At 42.5% G+C, this 16,299-nt stretch overlaps 1 protein-coding gene across 1 annotated transcript in view; it reads left to right on the forward strand.

Annotated features, from left to right (window-relative positions):
• Positions 1 to 9,329: 9,329 nt before the first annotated feature.
• pinx1 (PIN2 (TERF1) interacting telomerase inhibitor 1) overlaps positions 9,330 to 16,299 on the forward strand; it is a 55,985-nt gene continuing 49,015 nt past the window's right edge. Inside the window, exons 1-5 of the mRNA XM_029691963.1 lie at positions 9,330 to 9,367; positions 10,236 to 10,345; positions 10,625 to 10,717; positions 11,019 to 11,100; positions 14,006 to 14,104. Coding sequence (XP_029547823.1) covers positions 9,349 to 9,367; positions 10,236 to 10,345; positions 10,625 to 10,717; positions 11,019 to 11,100; positions 14,006 to 14,104 — 403 coding nt within the window. The 5' untranslated portion in view covers positions 9,330 to 9,348. The remainder of the gene's footprint in view (positions 9,368 to 10,235; positions 10,346 to 10,624; positions 10,718 to 11,018; positions 11,101 to 14,005; positions 14,105 to 16,299) is intronic.

A 16,299-nucleotide genomic window follows, 5' to 3' on the forward strand; every position in this document is an offset into this window, starting at 1 on the left:
ACACCTCCAGGCTGTGTAAGGGCTATTTGACCAAGAAGGAGAGTGATGGAGTGCTGCATCAGATGACCTGACCTCCACAATCACCCAACCTCAACCCAATTGAGATGGTTTGGGATGAGTTTGACCGCAGAGTGAAGGAAAAGCAGCCAACAAGTATTCAGCATATGTGGGAACTCCTTCAAGACTGTTGGAAAAGCATTCCAGGTGAAGCTGGTTGAGAGAATGCCAAGAGTGTACAAAGCTGTCATCAAGGCAAAGGGTGCCTACTTTGAAGGATCTAAAAAATAAAATATATTTAGATTTGTTTACCACTTTTTTGGTATCTAAATAATTCCATTTGGGTTCTTTCATAGTTTTGATGTCTTCTCTACTATTCTACAATGTAGGAAAGAATAAAACATTTTGTTTTAAACCTTGAATGAGTAGGTGTGTCCAAACTTTTGACAGGTAGTGTATATAATACAAGACAAGGTAGAGAGGAGGGGCTACTACAAGGGATGTGCTAGGTAGAGAGAAGGGGTTAGGTATAGAGGAGGGGCTACAGGGGAGGGGCTAGGTAGAGAGGAGGGGCTAGGTAGAGAGGAGGGGATAGGTAAAGAGGAGAGTCTACAGGGGAGGGGCTAGGTAGAGAGGAGGGGCTAGGTAGAGAGGAGGGGTTAGGTAAAGAGGAGTGTCTACAGGGGAGGGGCTAGGTAGAGAGGAGGGGCTAGGTAGAGAGGAGGGGCTACAGGGGAGGGGTTAGGTAGAGAGGAGGGGCTAGGTAGAGAGGAGGGGTTAGGTAGAGAGGAGGGGCTACAGGGGAGGGGTTAGGTAGAGAGGAGGGGCTAGGTAGAGAGGAGGGGCTAGATAGAGAGGAGGGGCTAGGTAGAGAGGAGGGGCTACAGGGGGAAGACATCTGAATCCCAAATGGCACCCTATTCCCTACATAGTGTACTACTTTTGACCAGAGCCCTATGTAGCAGTGCACTATATAAGAAATAGGATGCCATTTGAGACCATTTGGAACGTAGCCACTGACAATCAAACTGAGGTAGACATGCCATATCACTGTGCTGCAGCTGTTGTTCACATGATAACCTGTTGCTATGGGAACTCAAGCCACACTTGTAGGGATATTATGCTGGAAAAGTGTATACGGACACTCCTGAACTGCAAACTTATATTTAGTTTCAGAATTTGTTCAAATTTAGTGAGGGTTAGGGTCAGTTTTCGATTTTAGTTAGTCATTTTACAAATCAGGAGGGCCCTTGTAGCCGTTCGCTATGATGCTACAGCGATATGTCTTCCCTCTGTTTGGATTCAAGTCAACTGAATAAAAACATATAATCCGTTGGAGTTTGCCTCTCTCTCTTTCCCTCACTCATCTCTTTCTCTTTGTCCCCCTTTGTCCCCCTCTGTCTTTGTTCATTAACCTAAATAGAAAACTTTCAGGGCGAGGCCCATCTTATGTAACCATTATTTATCTTTTGATCAAAAGCCAAATAGCCTACTCTCGTGTTGAGAAACTCTCCTGTCGAGAAACTCTCGTGTCGAGAAACTCTCTTGTCGAGAAACTCTCGTGTCGAGAAACTCTCGTGTTGGAAAATCCCCTGTGACCTTCGACCCTATACCATAACACCTTTTGACACATTATCGTACACTCCTTTATCACCAAACAGCTCACCTACAGTACGTATGGGACGTCACTTAGCTTCTCTTGAAATTGACAACTAGAGATTCTACGATTTTGACATAACTATGGTAAAAAATTCAGAAAGGCACTCGCACATCTGAGCAATCTTGTTGCAGGTGCATGGCAACAGTTGAAACAGGATGAAGGAAAAAAGGAAACCGCACACTGTTCTTGATAGTATCACTGATATTTAATAAGCTTACGTATCGGCCTCACGGCCTTCGTCAGAGCTTTTGTGAATTTTCTAAAACAGCACCTCTATGTAGACCTAGCCCCACCCACATCCGTCCCACGTATGGAAAGGAGTTGGAGGCAAAGGACATAACTATGGTAAAATAAGTGACATTTCCACAGCAGTTGTACGGCAGACAGACGATGGCAGAGATCTACCCACTAGGTAGAAGGATGAAAATATGTTTACAAATATTTTTTTTACATTTCTATGTGGAATATTTGACGCAATTTCAACGAGAAGTGAAACTGACAATCCAACGTCATTACATTGGTAATATCTTTGTGTTTTAATGTATTTCAGTAGTATTTTGACACGCTAACATTTGGTCCTATTCAACAGCTTGCTGTCGATTTGTGCATGGAGTAGGAGGGGCTATATATACTACCTATACAGCCATGGAGTAGGAGGGGCTATATATACTACCTATACAGCCATGGAGTAGGAGGGGCTATATATACTACCTATACAGCCATGGAGTAGGAGGGGCTATATATACTACCTATACAGCCATGGAGTAGGGCAGGCTAACCCTATACTATATATACTGCCTATACAGCCATGGAGTAGGAGGGGCTATATATACTACCTATACAGCCATGGAGTAGGAGGGGCTATATATACTACCTATACAGCCATGGAGTAGGAGGGGCTATATATACTACCTATACAGCCATGGAGTAGGAGGGGCTATATATACTACCTATACAGCCATGGAGTAGGGCAGGCTAACCCTATACTATATATACTACCTAACCCTAACCCTATACTATATATACTACCTATACAGCCATGGAGTAGGGCAGGCTAACCCAATACTATATATATACTACCTATACAGCCATGGAGTAGGGCAGAGTAACCCTATACTATATATATACTACCTATACAGCCATGGAGTAGGAGGGGCTATATACACTACCTATACAGCCATGGAGTAGGGCAGGCTAACCCTATACTATATATACTACCTAACCCTAACCCTATACTATATATATACTACCTAACCCTATACTATATATACTACCTAACCCTATACTATATATACTACCTAACCCTATACTATATATATACTACCTAACCCTATACTATATATACTACCTACCCTATACTATATATACTACCTAACCCTAACCCTATACTATATATATACTACCTAACCCTATACTATATATACTACCTAACCCTATACTATATATACTACCTAACCCTATACTATATATATACTACCTAACCCTATACTATATATATACTACCTAACCCTATACTATATATATACTACCTAACCCTATACTATATATACTACCTAACCCTATACTATATATACTACCTAACCCTAACCCTATACTATATATATACTACCTAACCCTATACTATATATATACTACCTAACCCTATACTATATATATACTACCTAACCCTATACTATATATATACTACCTAACCCTATACTATATATACTACCTAACCCTATACTATATATACTACCTAACCCTATACTATATATACTACCTAACCCTATACTATATATACTACCTAACCCTATACTATATATACTACCTAACCCTATACTATATATACTACCTAACCCTATACTATATATACTACCTAACCCTATACTATATATACTACCTAACCCTATACTATATATACTACCTAACCCTATACTATATACTACCTAACCCTATACTATACATACTACCTAACCCTATACTATATATACTACCTAACCCTATACTATATATACTACCTAACCCTATACTACCTAACCCTATACTATATATACTACCTAACCCTATACTATACATACTACCTAACCCTATACTATATATACTACCTAACCCTATACTATATATACCACCTAAACCTATACTACCTAACCCTATACTACACATACTACCTGACCCTATACTATATATATACTACCTAACCCTATACTATATATACTACCTAACCCTATACTATATATACTACCTAACCCTATACTATATATATACTACCTAACCCTATACTATATATACTACCTAACCCTATACTATATATACTACCTAACCTAACCCTATACTATATATATACTACCTAACCCTATACTATATATACTACCTAACCCTATACTATATATACTACCTAACCCTATACTATATATACTACCTAACCCTATACTATATATACTACCTAACCCTATACTATATATACTACCTAACCCTATACTATATATACTACCTAACCCTATACTATACATACTACCTAACCCTATACTATATATACTACCTAACCCTATACTATATATACTACCTAACCCTATACTACCTAACCCTATACTATATATACCACCTAACCCTATACTATACATACTACCTAACCCTATACTATATATACTACCTAACCCTATACTATATATACTACCTAACCCTATACTACCTAACCCTATACTACACATACTACCTAACCCTATACTATATATATACTACCTAACCCTATACTATATATATACTACCTAACCCTATACTATATATACTACCTAACCCTATACTATATATACTACCTAACCCTATACTATATATATACTACCTAACCCTATACTATATATACTACCTAATCCTATACTATATATACTACCTAACCCTATACTATATATACTACCTAACCCTATACTACCTAACCCTATACTACCTAACCCTATACTACCTAACCCTAACCCTATACTACCTAACCCTGTACTACCTAACCCTATACTACCTAACCCTATACTATATATACTACCTAACCCTATACTACCTAACCCTATACTACCTAACCCTATACTACCTAACCCTATACTATATATACTACCTAACCCTATACTACCTAACCCTATACTACCTAACCCTATACTATATATACTACCTAACCCTATACTACCTAACCCTATACTACCTAACCCTAACCTTATACTACCTAACCCTGTACAACCTAACCCTATACTACCTAACGCTGTACTACCTAACCCTGTACTACCTAACCCTATACTATATATACTACCTAACCCTATACTATATATACTACCTAACCCTATACTACCTAACCCTATACTATATATACTACCTAACCCTATACTACCTAACCCTATACTACCTAACCCTATACTATATATACTACCTAACCCTAACCCTATACTACCTAACCCTATACTATATATACTACCTAACCCTATACTACCTAACCCTATACTACCTAACCCTATACTATATATACTACCTAACCCTATACTACCTAACCCTATACTACCTAACCCTATACTACCTAACCCTGTACTACCTAACCCTATACTACCTAACCTATACTACCTAACCCTATACTATATATACTACCTAACCCTATACTACCTAACCTTATACTACCTAACCCTATACTACCTAACCCTATACTATATATACTACCTAACCCTATACTACCTAACCCTATACTATATATACTACCTAACCCTATACTACCTAACCCTATACTATATATACTACCTAACCCTATACTACCTAACCCTATACTACCTAACCCTAACCCTATACTACCTAACCCTATACTACCTAACCCTAACCCTAACCTAACCTATATATTACTACCTAACCCTATACTACCTAACCCTATACTACCTAACCCTATACTACCTAACCTGTACTACCTAACCCTATACTACCTAACCCTATACTATATATACTACCTAACCCTATACTACCTAACCCTATACTATATATACTACCTAACCCTATACTACCTAACCCTATACTACCTAACCCTATACTACCTAACCCTATACTACCTAACCCTATACTACCTAACCTGTACTACCTAACCCTAACCCTATACTACCTAACCCTAACCCTATACTACCTAACCCTATACTACCTAACCCTGTACTACCTAACCCTATACTATATATACTACCTAACCCTATACTACCTAACCTTATACTACCTAACCCTATACTACCTAACCCTATACTACCTAACCCTATACTACCTAACCCTGTACTACCTAACCCTATACTACCTAACCCTATACTACCTAACCCTATACTACCTAACCCTAACCCTATACTACCTAACCTAACCCTATACTACCTAACCCTATACTACCTAACCCTAACCTTATACTACCTAACCCTATACTACCTAACCCTATACTATATATACTACCTAACCCTATACTACCTAACCCTATACTATATATACTACCTAACCCTATACTACCTAACCCTATACTATATATACTACCTAACCCTATACTACCTAACCCTATACTACCTAACCCTAACCCTATACTACCTAACCCTATACTACCTAACCCTAACCCTATACTATATATACTACCTAACCCTATACTACCTAACCCTATACTACCTAACCCTATACTACCTAACCTGTACTACCTAACCCTATACTACCTAACCCTATACTATATATACTACCTAACCCTTTACTACCTAACCTTATACTACCTAACCCTTTACTATATATATTACCTAACCCTATACTACCTAACCCTATACTACCTAACCCTATACTATATATGCTACCTAACCCTATACTACCTAACCCTATACTATATATACTACCTAACCCTAACCCTATACTACCTAACCCTATACTACCTAACCCTATACTATATATACTACCTAACCCTACACTACCTAACCCTATACTACCTAACCCTATACTATATATACTACCTAACCCTATACTACCTAACCCTATACTACCTAACCCTAACCCTATACTACCTAACCCTAACCCTATACTACCTAACCCTAACCCTATACTACCTAACCCTAACCCTATACTATATATACTACCTAACCCTATACTACCTAACCCTATACTACCTAACCCTATACTACACATACTACCTAACCCTACACTACCTAACCCTAACCCTATACTACCTAACCCTATACTACCTAACCCTATACTATATATACTACCTAACCCTACACTACCTAACCCTATACTATATATACTACCTAACCCTACACTACCTAACCCTAACCCTATACTACCTAACCCTAACCCTACACTACCTAACCCTAACCCTATACTACCTAACCCTATACTACCTAACCCTAACCCTATACTACCTAACCCTATACTACCTAACCCTATACTACCTAACCCTATACTACCTAACCCTAACCCTATACTACCTAACCCTAACCCTATACTACCTAACCCTAACCCTATACTACCTAACCCTAACCCTATACTACCTAACCCTATACTACTATGATTTGTTGATTAATTGTCCATACAAACATTAGGAACACCTTCCTAATATTGAGTTGCAGCCCCTTTTTCCCTCAGAACAGCCTCAATTCGTCGGGGCATGGAGTCCACAATGTGTCAAAATCGTTCCACAGGGATGCTGGCCCCATGTTGACTCCAACGCTTCCCACAGTTGTGTCCAGTTGGCTGGATGTCCTTTGGGTGGTGGACCGTTCTTGATACACACAGGAAACAGTTGTGCATGAAAAACCTAGCAGCGTTGCAGTTCTTGATGCAAACTGGTGCGCCTGGGACCTACTACCATACCCCCGTTCAAAGGCACTTAAAATATTTTGTCTTGTCCATTCACCCTCTGAATGGCACACATATACAATCCATGTCTCAAGGCTTAAAAATACTTCTTTAACCCGTCTCCTCCCCTTCATCTACACTGACTGACGTGGATTTAACTAAGGGATCATAGCTTTCACCTGGATTCACCTGGTCAGTCTATGTGATGGAAAGAACTGTCTGTTTTAGAGTTAGGATTCTATCTTTTCGGGGTTTTTTTTATATTGTATGACATGTTATTGCATTTTATGTATGTTTCTACATATGTACCAAGATGTTCAAATAAACCTAAAAGTAGGGGACTATTTTGGGACTCACAAGATAGACTGAAGAGCTGAGCTGCACTGAGCTGAGCTGCACTGAGCTGCACTGAGCTGCCTGCAAGGGGACTGGTGGTAAATATAATTTGTTGATTGATGGTATCTGCTGGCAAGCCTGTGGCATGTGCCCCCCCTCCCGATGGCCCGTTACATAACAGAACATTAATATTACTTTGCACGGTAGCCAATAGTCGCTTCTCATAAGGTTCTCTCCATAGAATTACAATCCAGTAGCCCATTCACATCACAGTAGCCTATAGCCCGTTAGCCACACAATGTAAATGATTGTTGTTGGTTGAATCAACCAATTTAACCCATGTTTAAAGTGTCATCCTAGCCTACACAATGTATGCAGTTTCAACAGTTTCAACCTCCGGAGATTGGAATGACTCATGTTATATGTGGCAGTTCTTTCTAGATAACGTGCATCTTCATGTTAAAATTTGTTGTAAAAAAATGTGCGCTTGTTATTTGCTTTTGCTGCTGCTGCAGGCTATTTACATTCTAATCAAAATAATATATTTCAGCCTCTCAGCACCTATGATAGGTTAGAGAAAAAAGATTGTCTATTATAGTGACAAGATGGACAAGTGACTGCTTTAACAATGGAAACACTGTACACTTCCTCAAAGATGAAAGACAGGCAGGAGGAGGCGAGAGTAGGTGTGACCAATCTAGCCAATGAGAGGGCAGATACACTGTGTGAACAACAGGACATAGAGATAGATAGAGGACTCATCTTTGCATCCGTGCCATTGTAGTTTCTGTGACAGCATGGGCAGCACCATTGAGGCTATCTCCATGTCAAAAGTAGTCCATTTTCTTCTTCTTCACTGGTCGATTGCTCCCAACTCATAGGAATTCCCACCCAGTTGACTACTTTAAAATGGTGGAAGCCTGTCAACGTCCGTGCTAAAACAGGTTATAGCCATGATGAGTCTTATCTATCTCCATCGCAGGCACAACGTCACATTTCCGCCCCCCCCCCCCCCAAAAAAAAGTTGCCTAAGTGCCACTGCACATTCATAACTGACAAATTTGCTGTTTCCATCATGCCTGTCATTATATTGTTTTATCCAACATGTACATCACTTGCATAAAAAGGTCAGATGGAAACCTGGGGATGAGTAAAACTTGACCTGGTTTGACCCAGGTCCTTGCTATCCGGAATCTTTTGGTATGTCCCTACCCCCATTGAAGTTTACATTTAAAATGGTTAAGGTTAGGGTTAACGTTGAAGGTATGGAAGTCCCAAGGATTCCAGATTGCACTGCAATTTAATAGGTAAAGGTATTTGTATAACGGCGCCTTGTCGCCACCTCGTGTTGTAAAACACCATTTACACTTCACTCAGGTAAAAAAAAAGAGAGAGAAATTTAGAAGAGAGAGAAATGATGAGAGAGAGAAATGACATTCAACGTATTATGAATCTACAGTGTGCATTTAGTTCTCGACAGAGATGAAAAGTAAATAACATTTTAAACAGGCACTTTTAGAGCACCTTCGCGGACTTCCGTCAACGTGTTTAAAGACCCCATCATGTCCATGCTTGCAGAACGTAAGTGCTACTTCGATTATTATTATTTTTTGCCAAAATGTTGTGGTTCATACATTAGAGAAACAAAAATACTTGTGTGTGTCATGTTGTCTGAAGAAGTCAACATCGATTTAGTGCAAGTTATGTATTTAAAAGTGCCTCGGTACATGTGCGGTTCGAAAGTCAGTCGAGCTAGCTAGCATAATGCTAACCACAATCACATTTACCGGTAACTAGCAAGTTACTAGTCAACCTCAACTACCTAAACAAGTTGAGTGCAACCTAAGTTAATAATTAACGTTTTTTGTATTTTTTAGGGCCAAATGTGTTGGTATATTTAAGATGTCTTATCTCATTTCTGATCATTGCCAATGTGATTATTTATATAATATTGAGACCTTTTGACAGACAGTTAACGTTACCCAGCTAACTAGTTCTGGTCGAGGATGTTACGTTTTTTCCCGATTTTGTTTAGTTAATGGTTTTAATATACTATCGTTACTCGCCGAAGTAAATATTTTACTTGAGTGCTGACTAACTTGTGTTTTATGTGTAAGTTGCAATTTCTCAAGTTCAAGTGGTCAAAAGCAGTTTGTTTCGGGTTTACCTCTAAACTACCCCTGGTTTATGAGAATGCATCGGATGATAACATTATTGGGCAAACGCATGAACCAGATCTACAAGCCAGACAGATTCACTATCTTATACGACACCTACCGCCGTTGTGTCCTTAATAGTAACCAAGGCATTTTAATCCTAACTGCACCCAGCCCTGTGACGTGTGTTGTCAGGTTAGGTACTGTCACAGACTAAAACGTTCCGTGCAAATGAACCAATAAAGTAGGTATTGTATTTTATTCTAATATGGTTTGTTGTTGTTTTTTTTAAGCCCGGAGAAAACAGAAGTGGTCTGTTGACCCGCGGAACAGCGCGTGGAGTAAAGATGAGTCCAAGTTCGGCCAGAAGATGTTGGAGCGAATGGGCTGGTCCAAGGGAAAGGTACTGTCGGGATTTGTCTTAGTCAAAACCGCTGATAAACTAACAGTATACTAGTGAAGGTATGTCACTGAAGCTCTATCTCAAGACAATTCGTCATCCTGGGCTTCCTCCTTGCATCCTCTCTCCTCGCCTCCTTTTTTCAACTGTATTGGAGGAGATGGACCAAGGTTCCCTCCCTTTCCAATGCGTTTGGAAAAGGAGACGAGGAAAAAGAGAAAATCGAGGCGATAGAAATTTAAGAGCCTGTATCTAAGTGTTTTTGGCGTCTGTCTCCACCAGGGCCTGGGGAGAACCGAGCAGGGCTCCACAGAGCACGTCAAAGTCAAAGTGAAGAACAATCAGCTGGGCCTGGGAACCATTGCCAGCCACGAGGTGAGGGGACTTCTGGGTTGTGTTTCATTAAGGCACACTGTCAACAACTGTTTCTTATTGGTGAAGTTTAGGGTTTTATTAATTAGTGCACATTGTAGCAAAAAAAAATATATATGTTTTTCAACAAAATGATCATTATCAAGTTCCTTTCCCGTTTCAGTCAGTTTTTTTTTCTTCTTTTGGTTTCTAGTTGATACGACTCAGAATACTCAAGACTGCAGTGATGTACAGCGTTTTACCAAGGAATGTGACCTCCCAAGTTGTTAAGTCCTAGTTTTGATCTAATTCGTTCTGTTTCCAGGACAACTGGATCGCCCATCAGGATGACTTTAACCAGCTCCTGGCGGACCTCAACAACTGCCATGGTCAAAACACTGCCAATGGTAAAGACACAGACAGACAGACAGAATAATTAATATACAACGTGCATTTCTCTGTGCATAAACTCACTCCTCATATATGCATGACTCACCCACTAGGTGGTGCTGTTGTACCATTCAAGGGAAAGTAGTGGCCCACTAAATAAAATTGTATTGATCGCATACACATTTAGCAGATGTGATTGAGGTTGTAGCAAAATTATTGTGTTCCTAAGCGCCAACAGTGCAGTAATATCTAACAATTCACAACAATTAAGAAGTATATAAATATTAGGACTAGTAATGTCAGAGTCCAGAGGAAGTGTATGTGTTGGAATGTATAGACATTATGGACAGTATGTAGATAGAAAATGTAGTATATCTGTAGGATAGAATAGTATATGTACAGCAATAGTTGAATAGGATGGCCTTGACTAGAATACATTATATACTTATGGCACTGCATCTCAGTGCTAGAGGGCTCCCGAGTGGTGCAGCGGTCTAAGGCACTGCATCTCAGTGCTAGAGGGCTCCCGAGTGGTGCAGTGGTCTATGGCACTGCATCTCAGTGCTAGAGGGCTCCCGAGTGGTGCAGTGGTCTATGGCACTGCATCTCAGTGCTAGAGGGCTCCCGAGTGGTGCAGTGGTCTAAGGCGGTGCATCTCAGTGCTAGAGGGCTCCTGAGTGGTGCAGTGGTCTAAGGCGGTGCATCTCAGTGCTAGAGAGCTCCCGAGTGGTGCAGCGGTCTAAGGCACTGCATCGCAGCGCTAGAGGGCTCCCGAGTGGTGCAGCGGTCTAAGGCACTGCATCTCAGTGCTAGAGGGCTCCCGAGTGGTGCAGTGGTCAAAGGCACTGCATCTCAGTGCTAGAGGGCTCCCGAGTGGTGCAGCGGTCTAAGGCGGTGCAGCGGTCTAAGGCGGTGCAGCGGTCTAAGGCGGTGCAGCGGTCTAAGGTGGTGCAGTGGTCTAAGGCACTGCATCTCAGTGCTAGAAGTGTCACTGCAGACACTGATAAGATTCCAGGATGTATCACACAGGACGGTGCACAATTGGCTCAGCGTCGTCCGGGTTTGGCCTGGGTAGGCCGTCATTGTAAATAAGAATTTGTTAACTGACTTGCCAAGTTAAGAAAAATATAAAAAATGGGGAGTAGTTACAGGGGAGAGGGGGATGAATGAGCCAATTGGAAGTTGGGGATGATTAGGTGGCCATGGATGGTGCAGCAGGTGGTTAGAGCGTTGAACCAGTAACCGAAAGGTTGCTAGATCGAATCCCCGAGCTGACAAGGTAAAAATCTGTCCTTCTGCCCCTGAACAAGGTAGTTAACCCACTGTTCCTAGGCCGTCATTGCAAATAATAATTTGTTCTTAACTGACTTGCCTAGTTAAATAAAAAAAATGGTATGAGGTCCAGATTGGGAATTTAGCCAGGACACTCTCCATGGGATCTTTAGTGATCACAGAGAAACCAGGACACCTGTTTAACGTCTCATCCGAAACATGGCACCCTACACAGGGCAATGTCCCCAATCACTGCCCTGGGGCATTGGGATATTTCATTTTAGACCAGTGGAAATAGTATCTCCTACTGGCTGTGCAACACCACTTCCAGCAGCATCTGGTTTCCCATCCAGGGACCAACCCTGCTTAGCTTCAGAGGCAAGCCAACAGTGGGATGCAGGGGTGATGTACTGCTGGAAAAGTGGCCAATGTTCCATGATTATATACATAGGGGGTGCTACTGTACACTATGGAGTGCTATTGTATCATTCACTGGGAGGTAGTGGCCCACTAGGGGGTGCTATTGTATCATTCACTGGGAAGTAGTAGCCCACTAGGGGGTGCTATTGAACCATTCACTGGGAGGTAGTAGCCCACTAGGGGGTGCTACTGTACCATTCACGGAAAGGTAGTTGAGGCTAAATGTCGCTGTTAGACAATGGGGCTTATTGGTTTTCAATCCACTTTTAACTGGTGAATTGGGGGGTGCGGAGGTTGATGAAAAGAGTGAGCTTGAGATTGTAGATTCCTTGGCACATGTTTACACCATTCATAACATAAAATAGATAATGTAAGCCATATTTAACAGACGTGTATCTAAAGCCATGTACAGAAGCTAGTGTAGTTATGGTTGGTTAGACAAGCTAGAATGGTGGGGACAAAATGTAGATTTCTGCCTAAATAGACATACCCAAACATTATTTATTTTTCATGTGATGGCCATAAACAGCTGGTAATGTTGTGTAGTTTTATAAAGGTCTGGAACTTTCTGGTAAGAAGAGTTGTAAATTGCCGAGGTGTCGTCACAAGTATACAGTACAAATATTATATTTATATTATATTTATATTATATTTTTTTTCTCCCCTACTCAACAAAAGTGGCAATAGGGCTTGAAATGACAAATGCTTATATATATATATGTATGTTAGTTAGTTAGTTAGTGACAGTACAATATTGGCACATTTTCATATACTGACAACAGAGAAGAAAATTCTATATGTCTGCTGAGCGGCACAGAAACACCATTTAAATGTCTGCGAACTCATTACAAATACAGCTTTAAGCACAAAGTGCTTTCGTACGTATGTGACCAAGAGAAAGTGGTTTTGTTTCAATCCCATACAAAATGATTTTGTAATTTTTTTGTTGTTCTTGTTGTGATAGCTCTAAATCTGACTGAGAACATCACCATAAGATGAAACTACTGTACTCTCCTGTTTTCATATGCGCTTTGCAAGCGCAAGCTGTGAGTTTCAGAGCAGACAGATGGGTCTTTCTGGCATTATAAAGAACGGGACTCTACGATGTTCACAGAGCACTAAAATGTCAGTCAGAACCGATTCAGAACCGCCCAACGCCCCACCCCCCCCATGTAGGAGACGTAACATCTAAGTGGTTAAAGGTTTTGATTGTTGTCGTTTTGTTTTTAGAAGCCCCATCAGAGGAGAAACAGCAGGAGAAGTCCTTCAGCCTGGAGGAGAAGTCCAAGACGTCCAGGAAGAGGGTCCACTACATGAAGTTCACCAAAGGTTTTTATTAGGCGTTTTATTTAACCAGAGGAGTCACTTTGAGAGGAGGGGAAGAGGTAGTTGTTTGGGCTAAATTATAGATGGGCTATGTACAGGTGCAGTAATCTGTGAACTGCTCTGACAGCTGGTGCTTAAAGCTAATGAGGGAGATAAGTGTTTCGTACAGGTGCAGTGATCTGAGAACTGCTCTGACAGCTGGTGCTTAAAGCTAATGAGGGAGATAAGTGTTTCGTACAGGTGCAGTGATCTGAGAACTGCTCTGACAGCTGGTGCTTAAAGCTAATGAGGGCGATAAGTGTTTCTAGTTTCAGAGATTTGAACGGGGGACCGAAGCATGACGTTACAGCCCTACATATTATTCTGACATTAACACAATTTCCAAACGTGTCCAGGCGCAGTTTTCCAGAAAGTTATTTATCTGGTCTTTTCCTTTCGTGGTGGACTAAATACATAGAAATAGAATGAATAGAATGGACAAATCATTGACTTGGAATGTTCTATTCATTCCATTTCTTTGCAATTAATCCTATCCGATAGCCAAAATACGAAAAGATAACTTTAAAAGTTTTATTTTACCAGGTAAGTTGACTGAGAACACGTTCTCATTTACAGCAACAACCTGGGGAGTAGTTACAGGGGAGAGGAGGGGGATGAATGAGCCAATTGTAAACTGGGGATGATTAGGTGATGGTATGAGGGACAGCTTGGGAATTTAGCCAGGACACTGGGGTTAACACCCTTGAGATAAGTGCCATGAGATATTTTAGTGACCACAGAGGGTCAGGACACCCGTTTAACATCCCATCCGAAAGACATCACCCTACATAGAGCAGTGTCCCCAATCACTGCCCTGGGGCATTGGGGTATTGTTTTAGACCAGAGGAAAGAGTGCCTCCTACTGTCCCTCCAACACAACTTCCAGCAGCATCTGGTCTCCCATCCAGGGACTGACCAGGACCAACCCTGCTTAGCTTCAGAAGCAAGCCAGCAGTGGGATGCAGGGTGGTAACTTAAACTGATCAGATATCCCAAAAGATGAAGGCAGGTTCTCAGAAGAATGACAACTCGCATTTCTTAACAGTCCGACTTTACAAAAACTATTTTTTATTTATTTATCAGACTAAAACATTGATAACATCAAGAACACTGTTTTGAGCCCCTGCCAAGGAGGTTGAGAGCTGGGGGGGGCTGGAGGGGTGGGGGGGACTGGAGGGGTGGGGGGGGCTGGAGAGGGCTGGAGGGGGGTGGGGGGGCTGGAGAGGGCTGGAGGGGGGTGGGGGGGCTGGAGGGCTGGAGGGCTGGAGAGGGCTGGAGGGGTGGGGGGGACTGGAGGGGTGGGGGGGGCTGGAGGGCTGGGGGGGGGCTGGAGGGCTGGGGGGGACTGGGGACTGGAGGGGTGGGGGGGACTGGAGGGCTGGGGGGGGGGGGGGCTGGAGGGGTGGGGGGGGCTGGAGGGGTGGAGGGGACTGGAGGGGGGCTGGAGGGGTGGGGGGGGACGCTTTATTGAAGTAGTGAAAGAGCAGAGGCACGTTTGCGTGGGGATAAAAAGACCAAACGGCTAAGATAAATAAACGTCTGCTGGACCTGCCACCACCACGCCTCTGGGTTCCCAGCGGGTTTCCAGGCTCAAAGCCTTCAGGAGCAACTAGCCCCCCCCAGTCCAGTCATGTTCCTACAGCTACCCCCCCCCCGTCTCAGGCCCCAGTCCAGTCATGTTCCTACAGCTACCCCCCCCCCCAGTCCAGTCATGTTCCTACAGCTACCCCCCTCCCCCCCGTCTCAGGCCCCAGTCCAGTCATGTTCCTACAGCTACCCCCCTCCCCCCCCCAGTCCAGTCATGTTCCTACAGCTACCCCCCTCCCCCCGTCTCAGGCCCCAGTCCAGTCATGTTCCTACAGCTACCCCCCCCCCCCCCCCCCAGTCCAGTCATGTTCCTACAGCTACCCCCCCCCCCCAGTCCAGTCATGTTCCTACAGCTACCCCCCCCCCCCGTCTCAGGCCCCAGTCCAGTCATGTTCCTACAGCTACCCCCCCCCCCCAGTCCAGTCATGTTCCTACAGCTACCCCCCTCCCCCCCGTCTCAGGCCCCAGTCCAGTCATGTTCCTACAGCTACCCCCCTCCCCCCCCCAGTCCAGTCATGTTCCTACAGCTACCCCCCCCCCCCAGTCCAGTCATGTTCCTACAGCTACCCCCC

The sequence above is a fragment of the Salmo trutta genome, chromosome 1 (assembly GCF_901001165.1).
Source record: "Salmo trutta chromosome 1, fSalTru1.1, whole genome shotgun sequence".
Classification (NCBI taxonomy): Eukaryota; Metazoa; Chordata; class Actinopteri; order Salmoniformes; family Salmonidae; genus Salmo; species Salmo trutta.